Here is a 13208-nt window from a genome sequence, read left to right on the forward strand (position 1 = left end):
GCCACCACCGCCCGCCTCGAGTGTTGTCTTTGAGACACCATCTCATTGTATATCCTCCTTGCTGACTTGGAATTCTCTAAGTAGCCCAGGCTAGCCTCAGATACATAGAGATCTTCCTGCTTCACTTTACAAGTGCTGTTTTAAGTTTTTTAATTGGATTTTATTTATTTGTGTCGTCACCATGTGGGTCCTGGTAGTAGATACTCAGAAAGAATCTTCTATATTTCTCGTTTTTTCCTTCTCTGTGTATCTTTGCTTGTTTTATTTTCTTTTGTTTTGTATTTTGAGATAGAGTCACCCTGTTACCCAGGCTGGTCTATTTGGAACAATCCTCCTGGGCTGATTGATGGTTGATAGTAGAGCCTTTAGAGGCAAGGCCAACTGGAGGTAAATGAGGTCACAAGAGCAATAATGAGCTCCCAGTGTCTTCCTCGAGATCACATGATGGGCAGAGGCAACCTCCACAAGCTTCTACCAGGAGCCCAGAGTGGTCGAGCTGCAGTGGAGTAAGCCCCGAAGCTGGACGGACGGAAAGAAACCCTGTTTTTCTTTAAAATGTTAGTCTTAGGCATTTTGTGACAGCGAGGGAAACTTAAGAAACCAAGTCAGAAGACCTGCTCCCTCCTCTCCTCCCCATTCTGGGATATCCTCGGCCACATGTTCAGTATACAGCCTTGGTGTTCAAGATGTTTGTTTCCATGGAATTGGTTTTGGGTCCTCCAGTATCTGTGATCAGTTATCTGTTTTCTGGTTCACAAATTCCATGATTCTTCAGGCAGCCTGGGTATGGTTTGCCATGATGAGCCAGCAAGCGGCTGGCAAGGTTCTGTGGTAAGATATGATGACCTACCTACAAGGTTGGTCTGGGTTCCTTCCCAGCTGCTGTCCTATGAGAGGGTGTCACAAGCCAAAAGGTAGATGGCGCATAGGTGGTATGAACGTTTTATTATGCTGAGGTCATCACAGAAGGCTCACACTCTAAATTCCCAAGCCTGTCTCCCCAAGGCTGCTCACCTGTGTGATGTACCTTAGGTGAAGGTTGGTCAGGTCCAGTCTCTAACAGAAGTCTGACTTGAGCGTCAAGATCCCGGGGGACACTCTCCAGCGACAAGCCAGATCAAGGTGGCATCTCAACAGATGTGCACAGCACAACATTGTTCTTGGTATCTGTTCATAGATGGTCCAATGGGCATCATGGTGTTCTAGGACTGTGAGCGAGTAATGTCATTGAGTTCTGGTTATCAGGTGCAGCTACTTTTACATATCTAAAAGGCTTCCCCCCAGGCAGGGTTTCTCTGTGTGGCCCTGGCTATCCTGGAGCTCACTCTGTAGACCAGGCTGAGCTCGAACTCAGAAATTGGCTTGCCTCCACCTCCCAAGTGCTGGAATTAAAGGGGTTTGCCTCCACTGCCCGGCTTAAAAGGCATTTTTTTAAAACTATCAGTGGGAATATTACACACACACACCCATCCCTGTTAAATGCTGTTGTTGAAATGTACTGGCCTTTCCCTTCCAGCTCTAACTTGTCAGGAATCCACAGTCTAAGGATCTATTTTGGTTTTTGAGATGAGGTTTCTCTGTTTAGCCTTGGCTGACCTGCTCTGTAGTGTAGACCAGTCTGGCCTCAAACTCCCAGAGATCCTCCCGCCTCTGTCTCCTAAGTACTGGGATCAAAGGCGGGCAGGCACCACTGCCTGGCTAGTCAGTCTAAGGGTCTGTGGGTACAGATTGGGCCTTTGGGAGGAGAAAGGGGAATGGGATTTATTTTGACTCCTTCAGGAAGTATCTAACTTTTTTTTTTTTTTTGGTTTTTCGAGACAGGGTTTCTCTGTATAGCCCTGGCTGTCCTGGAACTCACTCTGTAGACCAGGCTGGCCTCGAACTCAGAAATCCATCTGCCTCTGCCTCCCGAGTGCTGGGATTAAAGGCGTGCGCCACCACGCCCGGCAGTATCTAACATTTTTCACTCCGGAAAAAAGTAATGTTCTTAGGTCAACCTCAAAACTTTTTTGTTTTGTTTGTGGTACACACAACTTTTTACCTTTCAATTCATTTTTTAAAATTTATTTTTGTTATATCTTATTTTATATGTTTTTTATATTTTATTTTATATGAGGACAATTTGTTTTGGTTTTGGCTAATACATTTACAGAAAGTTGCAATCATAAAGGATATGGGAAAATACTACCTTTTTTAATTTTTATTTTTTATTAGATATTTTCTTTATTTACATTTCAAATGTTTTCCCCTTTCCTGGTTTCCCTCTGAATATCCCCTATCTGCTCCCAACCCACCCATTCCCGCTTCTTGGTCCTGGCATTACCCTATACTGGAGCATAGAACCTTCACAGGACCAAGGGCCTCTCCTCCCATTGATGTCCGACTAGGCCATCCTCTGCTGCATATGCAGCTACAGAGGACAACTTGTCAAATTTGTGAGTCCTTTCATGTGAGTCCCAGGAATCAAACGCACATTGGTAGGCACCATCCTCTTACTTATCAACTCTCTTTTTAAAGACAGGGTCTCCTTGTGTAGCTCTGTAGACCAGACTTGCCTTGAAAGCCACCTACCCTCACCTCTGGAGTGCTGCTGGGATTGACGGCGTGAGCCACCGTGCCCAGCTTGCCAGTGCTCTCTTTCATGTTGCTTTTTTAGAACTGTGTGTGCTCTATTGCCCAGCTGCTGAGATGGAAGTCTCACTATGCTGCCTACCTCACCACCAACTCCTGGGCCCCTTCCTTGCTCTCCTAATTGGATGGAACTGCAGGCAAGCCCACCTCTCAATGGGCTTTAGTCGGCATGCATATATTGTGACTGAGTTCTGACTTTTTTTCCTTGTTAGCATCTCTATGAGCACATCACATTAGTGACCCTTTATACTTTATAATAAAGGTCTATGAAGTACACATAGCATAGCATTAAGCGTGCTTATTCTTGCCAAGTTTCTCAGTAAAACTCAGTAAGAACATTTTCATTTGTTTATATTTCAGATGACTTTTTTTTCCTTTTAGGATTTTGAACTTCTGACGCTCTCGCCAGGAAAAGGTCCACCATGTCTGGCGTGCAGTCCAAAGCAGCCAGGCTTCAAAAGGAGCGGAAAGAAAAGCTGTCGGCAGACAGGGAGAGAAAAACGGCCACATCTCTGTGCTTAAAGCACAGCGAAGTACCAGCATCCATGATGAAGCAGTTTAATGCTTTAATGGAAATGCAAGAGGCGATGTTTGCAGAGATGAGAGAAACCTATAAAAACGATATAAAGGAAATGCTGTTAAAACGAACAGCACCTTGGGTGAAGCGTTTGGAAGAGCGGATAGGGCAGCAAGAAGGAGATGCAGACTCGGAAAGGCCAAAGCCAGGAGAGAAAGTGGAAGAGGAAAGTTCCGGAACAGACGAGGACACTGAAAACCTGACTGTGAGAAGCAAGAAGGGTAACCTGGACAGGAAGCAGGACAAAGCTAAACCACTCAACAGCAGCCATGTCCTGAAATCATCACTAGAGAGAGTGGGAGCAGCCCTGCGTGGGGAACATGGCAGGTGTGGAGAGAGCAGCAGCCTTGTAGACCGGAAGAATGCGAATGAGAAGCCAGCCCGAGAACCCAGCTGTCAGAGTGAAGAGAATCCTCTCAAGGCCCCCAAACAGAGCCCGCCCGAAGGAGGCGCCGGAGCCACCCTGAGGCTGGCTGCTGACTTCTCGGCAGCCACGCTGGATGTCGGCAGGCAGTGGAGTCAAGTCTTCCGCCTTCTGAAAGAAAAGGAGTTGGAGCCTGAGCTGCAGTGCTCCGTGAAGTTGGCATTTAAGTGTGATGGGGAGGCGAACGTTTTCTCAGACCTTCACAGCCTCCGTCAGTTTACCAGCAGAAAGCCTTTTCTGAGAGAGTTGCTGAAAGATGTGTTCCCGCAAAATGAAGGAGGAAGAAGAAACGAGCTTCGGGAGAGATTGGTGAGCACACGAGGGTGTAGGGCTCGGGTGTGAGAGTGGGTGTGGCGGTCGTGAAGAGTAGGTGCAATCTAGACAGGCCCTTAAGAAAATGCTGGGCAGTGGTGGCGCACGCCTTTAATCCCAGCACTTGGGAGGCAGAGGCAGGCCGATTTCTGAGTTCGAGGCCAGCCTGGTCTACCACACTGAAAGTTCTGGTATTAGCACTTTAAATTGGAAACAAGAGTTGCAAGAGGTGAGTGGCGGAATTAAGGTTTGCTTGGCAGACGTTCAAGAGATTGATAGGAGAACATTTTGGTGTGTTTAAAATTGAAGGATAAACACTAAGCGTACCTTAAAAGCGTTCATTAAAAGGGGACAAATGAGTGGGAACAACCAAAGCTTGGCTGAGGGAAGAGCGGTAGAACTACCGGGTGTGAATAGCTGGGCTAAGGGTTCTTTGTGAAAAATATTTCATCATGTGGATGAAATATTTTGCCTGCTGTACCGCTGTGCATAATGGGCAGACATTGACTGGTGTTCTCAGGAGTGTCAGTTTCCCTTGAGCCACCCCTTGTGGGTCTTGGGAACTGAACTTGGGTTGTCTGCAAGAGCTCGACTGGTCAGCCATCGCTGGAGCCCTTACACTTGGCTTTCGTCCTCCCCGTGACATCACCGCCATCAACGTCCCACTCCTCACTTAACCCTAAACTTAAGCCAAAGGGGTCTTTTTAGTTAGTGACCGCTCTGATTGCAGCCCTTGTACAGTGTTCAAGCCTTCCATTCCATGGTTAATTGACTCATAAATCACTGTAGGTTGATCTCTAGAGGTAGTATGGTCTACAGAGATAGCTTTACAGACACGGGGGTCTTGCTGTGTAGCCCAGGCTGGCCTCTTGCTTACTTTTGTCCTGCCTCAGACTCCTTCCTAATGGAATTGCAGGTTTGTACAGCACAACTGCTCTGGTCTCTTTTTTGTGTTTTTTTTTTTTTTTTCCTGGTACATTTTGATTTCTTCTATCATGTGCCCACTAGTGGGACCACTGCATAAACATCTAAGAAATCCCAGAGCTGGGTCCCCTTAGCCATACGATATTGTGAGGAATCTAGCTGGTGAATGCCAAAATCTGTGGGTTTGGTTTTCATCCTCCCATTACTTTAGTAAGGCTGTGCTTATTTTATTTCTATGTCTTTGTTGAGCTTTTAGGTTTTTTAAGTGTACATTTTATAAGCGTTATGATTTTGTTTTTCATATTGAGGTCTTCATTTAACACACCTGTGGGTGGTATCACCTTGTGAGAGGCTGGGCTCCAACCTCAGTGACCAGTTTATTCCAGTTGCTCGCTATTTTGTATTTATCTATTGTTTTGTTTGTTTGTGTTGACCAAGGCTCAGATTTAGCCCAGGCTAGCCTCCACTCCCCATCCTAACACCTCACCTCTGAAGAGCTGAGATAACAGACACACATCACTATGCCTATCTTTTGGTTTTAAGAATGGAGGGCTGGCCTGGGCTCAGTTCCCAATAGCATATAAATCAGGCGTGGTTTCTATGAATGTTGGCAGAGCCTGAGGCATGAAGAGTGACATGAATTTGTGGCTAGCCTAGACTATTAGTGGCACTATCTCACCAAAAACAAAAAGAGAGAGAGAGAAGAGAAAAAGAAAAAAAAGAAAAGTTAAAATTGAAGCTGCCAAAATGGTGGGTAACGGTGCTTGCTGCACAAGCCTGATGACCTGAGGGCCTATCTGGGACCCAGTGGTAGACCAGAAAACTAACCCTGAAAGTTAGTTTTTCAGGAAATTTCCTGAAAGTTGTCTTCTGACTTGTACATAATTGCTGTGGTGCACGCATCACGCGCACACACAAATACATACAATTGGGGGGGGGGGTTAACTTGTGTTAGAGGGAAAAGTAAATAACTACCCCAGTGGGTCTGGCTTACAAGGGTCTTAATAATGGTATAGGATTCTGCAAAACATGAAACGAGATCATTATTGTGCACAGCAGTCAGTTATGTGCGACACATTAGATACTGAGGGTACAGAAAGTTGGAGCAGGCATGAGCCTGTGGAAATGTGTTCTAAGTACTTCGGAAGAAGCAACTGTTAGGCTCGTTATAGAAGACGGAATCTATTTGGGGACCCATGTCTTTGAGAATAGATGATAGGTCTAGCACTATCTTGTGTGTGACCATACTTACCTACCATGTCCAAGGCCCTGACTTTGACCTTCAACACCACAGGGGAAAATATTTACAGATATTTGCTTATTGTCACGGCAAGTATACTAAATTCAGAGGATAAAATAGGTTTAATTCACTGAAAAACATGGTGTAACTAACTTTTTTAAACTTCTAGGGTAAAACGCTAGGAGACACGAAGCATGAAGCTAGAAGAATAGCGAGTGACAGTTTGAGCTTCCTGTTCGTCAAAGAGGTAGAAGTCGCTAGTCCAGAGGTGAAGACTTACAAAGAAGAAACACTGGACCCGAAGAATAAAGGAACTCTCGAGAAGCAGGAGGGGGAAGAAGAAGAAATCTCAGAGACACAGGGAGAAGAAACTTCAGAGGGAGAGACCTCAGAGTTGGGGGAGGAAGAGGGAGAGGGTTCAGAGTCAGAAGAGGAGGAAGAGGGAGAGGGTTCGGAGTCAGAAGAGGAGGAAGAGAGTTCTGAGTCAAAAGAGGAGGAAGAAAGTTCAGAGTCGGGGGAGGAGGAAGAGGACTCTGGGGAGGAGGAGGAAGAGAACTCAGAAATGGGGAAGAAGGAGGTAGCCTCCATACGACAGGAAGTTCTGGGCTCGGCCTTTCAGGGCCTTGCAGTGGCAGAAGAATGTGGTGTCGGGAAAATCACCAGGACTGCTGAGCAGATTGGCTTAATTAGTTTGGTAGTAGATTCTGAATCAGAGGAAGAAGTAAACAGAAAGACGGCTTCCCAGACTAAGAACAAGGAGACCTTCCATGGACTTAAAGAACTTGCCTTTAGTTACCTGGTTTGGGACTCTAAGAAAAAAAAGCTGGTGAGATGCCAGGAGGGAGAAGCAGCTGCCGCTTCTACTCAAAGGACTGGGATGCCGTGTCTAACCTTATATTTGACTTCTCCATCAGAATCTTTAGGGGCAGGTAGCGATGGTCCTAAAAGCCATTCATGTACAAAGTTGAGTGCTCTGTCACAAGTCTCTCCACTTTTAATGAACATAGAAAAGGGGAGGTACAAGGCGCTGCAAACAGAAGAGCTAACAGCCAAAGAAGCAGACTTGATCCTTGAAACCGAAGAAAACTTTAGGAGAGGCGTGATCAGTGTTATCAGACAGATGCAAAGGGAGGTCGACAAAATCAAAAACATTTACGTTTCTGACGTCCTGAATATGAAAAGTGAACTGGATGACCTGAATTCCTTAGCTTGCATGATTGAGGCCAGGGTGAGCGAACAGGAAGATGCCAAGGATACAATGCAGTTAGCCAGGGAGATCATTGATAAAGAAAGGCTGAGAGAGAGGGAAGATAGGTTTCGAAGCTCCAACATCCGTGTGATAGGGATTCCAGAGAAAGAAAACCGGGAGAACGGAGCGGTGGACATAATTAAGGAAGTAATTGAAGAAAACTTTGCCGAGCTAGAAGACCAGAGCCTCGAGATTGTCAGCGCTCATCGTGTCCCTAATTCAGTGGATGAGCACAGAGTCACGCCTAGACACATCTTAGTGAAGTTTGGGAGTGCTAGTGATAAGCAGAGAGTCCTAAAAGCTTCCAGAGCAAAACAAGAAATAACCTACAGAGGGTCCAAGATCAGACTGACAGCTGACTTATCACCTGGTACAATAGATGCACGGAGCCAGTGGTGCGGTATCATAAAAATTCTGCAAGACAAAGGCTTTCAGCCGAGAATCCTTTATCCTGCCAAACTGGCATTTGATTTTAAAGGTAAAACCAAGATATTTTTTGACATTGAGGAATTCAAGAAGTTTATCTCTGATATACCCTATTTGAAAGATCTGTTGAACAATATACATTAGCAACCTAGAGTGCTCTCTGTCCACCAAAATACAAAACCAAGTAGAGTTGGACAGTGGACCATCACGTCTCTGTCTTGAAGGGTGGATGGCTGACTTTTTTCCTCCAGGGAAAGGGGCTGGGGAAGCGGTACAACTCCCTGAGTGTTGGTTGAGTTAGACAGCGTATGTAGCTTTTCAGTAGCCATCTACCTTGGTAAGGAGGAATCTTGTCAGTGTGACCACACTCGGGAAAATACTAGAGGCCACAGTGGGATGGGAAAGGACATGACAAGTTAGAAGAGTCTGCAGGCTGACTGACTCAACAGGATTACATTGCTTTATTATTTACCATTATATATTAAAGCTTGAAGTTTGAATTTGTCATTGGTTTACTTAATGTCCCTGCTTATTTTCCAGAGAACCTTGCGGTTAACTGTATATTGTCTAATCGCTTCTTTGTATTGTTTCAACCCATCCATTAGTGGAGTCTTTACCTTAGCACGTGACCGTGTGTGCATAGATAGTGCTTCCTTTGAAATCAGTCTTTAGAGAGGAGACACGGAAGAAATCCGGGAGAAGAAAATAGCATGTTTTGTCTTGTTTTACACTGGTCTCCAGTATCCCAAATTGTCCTGAACCCCTCCATGTAGCTAGGACTAGCCTCCTGCTTCAGCCTGCCAAGTGCTGAAGTTATGTTTTTGGGAAAACACCATGCAGTGAAAATTGTGTCTAATCCTGGGGCAAGTTAGGACAACAGAGCAAGCCCTGACACCCTGTGAGGTTGGGGGAGTCTACAGAAGACAGTGCCAGGCACCCCTGGTTTTATTATTTTTCCCATGCTGGGAGTGGAACCAAAGCCTGCTAGCTCTCTTGCTGTGTCCTCACTCAGACCTGACTTAAATGTCAGATGTAAAATGGCACAGTCATCCTCGATGCTGTGTTGTCTCTTTTAGAAGATGTTTATTTTACATGTATAGACATTTCGTCTTCATGTATGTTTGTGCCACATGCCTGGTGCCCTCAGATGCCCTGGGACTGGGATTACAGATGACTGCAAGCCACCTGTTAGGTGCTGGGGCCTGAAACCAGGTCCTCTGGAAGAGCAGGCAGCAGCACTTCTAACCAGACTCATCCCTCCAGCCCTGTGTTTTGGTCTCTGGCTGTGCTGATTTGCTTTGAGGGACTGATAGAAGACCTGCGTTTACTCCTAGCACTCAGGTGGCAGTTCACAACCATATGCTTTCTTCTGGCCTCCAGGGGTACCAGGTATAAATATGGTGCGCAGAGATAGATACAGGCAAAGCACACACACAAGTAAAAGTCTTAAAAATAAACTAAGCCCCAACCTTTAGTTCTAGCTATTAGGAGATTAAGGAAGAAGGGCCAATGAGCTCAGGGGTCCGAAACCAGCCTGGGCAACATAGGGAGACCATCTTACAGAATGTCAAAGGCCTTCAAGCTATAAAAATTGGCATGTAGGCCTGTGAACTCCAGTCTTATGGGAGGCTGATAGCATGTTCAGACAGTGTGGACTACAGGTGACACCCCATTTCCTACCACAGTAAAGGAAGACAGATATGAGCTCCAAGGAGTTTTGTCCATGAGGCGAAACTCAGTTTTATGCAAGTTTAAGAAGAGATCGTATTTAGTTGACTCATCTTGAGAGTTTTACCAGTGTTGGCTCCACCCAGATTTAATAATTCAAGCATGTCTCCCCACTGGTCCCAGTGTGGGGTAAACTATGTGGGTCTTTGTTTATGGAGAGCTTTTGTTTTTTAAAAGGCTTATTCACATATTTTATGTATATAAGTGTTGTGGCTTCATGACCACCAGAAGAGGGCATCAGATCACAGATGATCGTGAGCTACCATGTGGTACATGGGAATTGAAATCAGGACCTCTGGAACAGCAGCAGTCAGGTCTGGTGCTCTTAACCGCTGAGCCATCGCTCCAGCTTGAGACCTACACTTTAATTACAATATCTGTCTTAAACAAATATATAAGTTACTGGGAGAGTACCTACTTACAGTGCATGAAGCTCTGGGCACAATCCCAGCACGAAAAGAAATTTTTAAATGCTTGTGTGATTCCAGTTGTGGCCTATCATATAGGCTCCTATGGTTTGATTTTGGAGGCAGAAGAAATGTCTCCACAGCCTACTCCCTGGGGAGTTCTGAGAGGAAGAGGAGGTAGCTTGCTCCTGGCGGCACTGGGCTTGCCAGCGACCCTTCCTGCCTTAAGTGCCCACAGGAGCCCACACAGTAGAAGTTGCTTGGCTACTCTCCCCATCACTAGGACTCTTGCTGATTGGGACTGTCATCTTAATGAACTTCTAACTTTGTAGAAGATAAGGGTTTTCCTAAGCCAAATCCTGGTCAGATGTCAATCTGCTAGCGGCAGGGATCCTGGACACGCCATTTCCACTTTGATGCCCATGTGTTGAGGTACAGAGTGTGAGCCTCCTCAAGGCTCCCAAAGTTGAGGGTTAGCTGGGGATGTCAGTGTCCCAGGAGGACCCCTCAGGCCATGCCAGGCACTAAGCAGAGGATGATGGTAAAGCTCCTGTGTGCTGGCAGGAGGCTGGCACAACAAGAGGGAAGTGCTTGCTGTGCGCTTCCGCTCTCTCTTCCTCTTGTCTCTACATCAGAAACACCAAGTCTCAACCTCCTCTGCCTTTCATGTTGAGTCTGGCAACCAGGGCATTGCATGTTTCCTGGTTAGAGTTAGGGTCCATCTGAAGTGTTTCTTCAGCGCCTGGTGCCGCTCCCAGGTGTGCCTGTGGAGGGGTGAGGCTTCGGTTTTGACTACACTTCATGCGGCTCAGAGTGTTTTTCAACTTTTAGGTTTTTGTGACATGGTTTCACTACGTAGCCTTGGCTGGCCTCAAACTCATTAATATCTGCCTGCCCCTGCCTTCTGAATGCTGGGATCAAAGGTATGCACCACCACGCTAGGCCTAAGACATTAAAAGGGAAGGGAGTGTTTCTTAGTGCATACATGCCATGCGCGGTATGCACGCACGGAGGTCAGAACAAGTCTTCTGTGGACCCAGCTATCTTGTTTCCCTTTTGCATGGATTCAGAGGATTGAACTCACATTGTTAGGCTTTCACAGGAAGTAGCACCTTTTCCTGGAGCCTTATCACCAGTGGGTTTCAGGAAAGGCTTTGATGGATGGCATTTGCTGCATCTGTCATCCTAAAGTGAAGAGACTATATTTTTTAAACACTGTGGCCATGGGTCCAGTCATCGTAGGTGACATGTCTACTAAGAAAAACACCTGTGAGCGGAATGTATTAAGATACTTCTAAAACTTCTCGATGCAAAAGCTGATCCTCCTAAAACACATCATCACTGCCCCTGCACATGCTCATCCACTTGTGTAACACACAAGAAAGGTGAGTGTGAGCTGAGGCAGGGCTGAATATACATCCCAACAATAGTAATATATGTGATCTGAGAGTCTTTGGGAGTGATGTTGCTCTCAATGGATCTTAAAAGAGAAAACTAGCTGGGCGGTGGTGGTGCACGCCTTTAATCCCAGCACTTGGGAGGCAGAGGCAGGTGGATTTGTGAGTTCAAGGCCAACCTGGTCTTCAAAGTGAGTTCCAAGATGGCCAGGGCTACACAGAGAAACCCTGTCTCTGTGTAAAATAAAATAAATGAGAAAACGAAAATATATGCCATAAAGAACTGTTCTTAAATGAATGAGATTATAAGCTCATTTAGGAGGTGTGTTGTATGAGACCACACAGGCTCATAAGCTAAAAGTATCAGCCAAAGAAAAAGGTCAAATGAAGTTCTATATAAATCTCAAGGACATCAAGGCATGTGTCTTCATTATGTATTTGGTTCATAATCTCATTTGTGAAATCTCCACAGGAAAATATGGCTTTCCAGACAAGTTCAATTCAAATGTTTTCATTCTGATATTAGCATGGTTCATTGCTACTTTAATGTTCTTTTTTTTTTTTTTGGTTTTTCGAGACAGGGTTTCTCTGTATAGCCCTGGCTGTCCTGGAACTCATTCTGTAGACCAGGTTGGCCTTGAACTCAGAAATCCACCTGCCTCTGCCTCCCAAGTGCTGGGATTAAAGGCGTGCACCACCACCGCCTGGCTACTTTAATGTTCTTATTTGAAATCTCTCCCTCTAGAGTGAGAGATTTGATAGTTGTGGCAAAAAAAAAAAAAAAAATTTTTTTTTTTTTTTTTTTTTTTCTCTTTCAGGGGTGTTTATTTCTCAGACAGAGGAGAATCAGGGTCAGGATCCTTGGCCTGACAAGGCCTGGACCTGACAAAACACCATGTGGTGACCAGGGACAGAGCAGAGGCAAAGGAGACATGCTTCCAATTTGTCCTGGCCGAGTTCAGAAAGGGCCTGCCCAGAGATGGTGACACTAAGAACTGTGGCACAGGCTATCCAGCTGGCCCAAGTGGAGTCAAAAAATACTGACAAACTAGGTACAAATTTCCAGGTCCCACAAGAGAGACAAGTAAGGCTTGAGACCTGTGGCTTTGTCCCCCAGGGGCACTCTCTGGAGACAGATGTTCTGAGTGCTGCCTAAAAGGACAGAGAAAGCAGAAGGGTTAACACCCTCTATCCCCATCCTGCCTCTTAGATGGAACCCAAGGAAAGTTTGGGCAATCTGATTCTCCCCTAGCTACCGAACCATCTCCAGCTCTGGCCATGGTAAAGAGCGGCCAAGCCTGTAAAAAACAACAGCTGCAGGCTTCCCTGGGCAGGCCAGCAGCATAGTGACAGCAGACAAGGCAAGGACAAGGGGGCATGCTCAAACAGTAAATTAGGACTAAGTGATGGCCCCCGGTATATGTTCTGCATATTAAGGCACCGTGGTTAGACAGTGACTGACATGATGGATGGTCTGACCAGATGACTGTTGGGACTGAGGGACAGCCCAATCTTTGGCCTGGGCTAAGGTAAAAACAGTGGGCTGGCCAACCCAGTAGTCCATTGCCTTCTAGAAAGGCCAGGACCTGAGAAAGGAAGTGGACTGGCACAGTAGTTGGGAGGCCTGGACTGGAGCCCCTCCAGTACACCAGCAGACACAGCAATATGACACTAGAGCTTTCAGTGGCCTGTGGGCAGGAGGTAGAGGAGGGTCATTGAGTGGATCAGGGAGGACTGTCAGCACTTTGGTTTGGGGTAGGGAGGGACATGTTGGTCCTTCTGTTTGTTATCCTGCCCAACTCTTTTTTTTTTTTTTTTTTTGGTTTTTCGAGACAGGGTTTCTCTGTGTAGCCCTGGCTGTCCTGGCACTCACTTTGTAGACCAGGCTGGCCT

General features: G+C 46.0%; 1 protein-coding gene across 1 annotated transcript in view; it reads left to right on the forward strand.

Moving 5' to 3' along the window:
- L1td1 (LINE1 type transposase domain containing 1) overlaps nt 1–7927 on the forward strand; it is an 11387-nt gene extending 3460 nt beyond the window's left edge. Inside the window, exons 3-4 of the mRNA XM_021161213.2 lie at nt 3013–3941; nt 6278–7927. Of these exons, the coding sequence (XP_021016872.1) occupies nt 3054–3941; nt 6278–7927 (2538 nt within the window). The 5' untranslated portion in view covers nt 3013–3053. The remainder of the gene's footprint in view (nt 1–3012; nt 3942–6277) is intronic.
- The last annotated feature ends 5281 nt before the right edge of the window (nt 7928–13208 follow it).

This window comes from Mus caroli, chromosome 4, assembly GCF_900094665.2.
Source record: "Mus caroli chromosome 4, CAROLI_EIJ_v1.1, whole genome shotgun sequence".
NCBI lineage: Eukaryota > Metazoa > Chordata > Mammalia > Rodentia > Muridae > Mus > Mus caroli.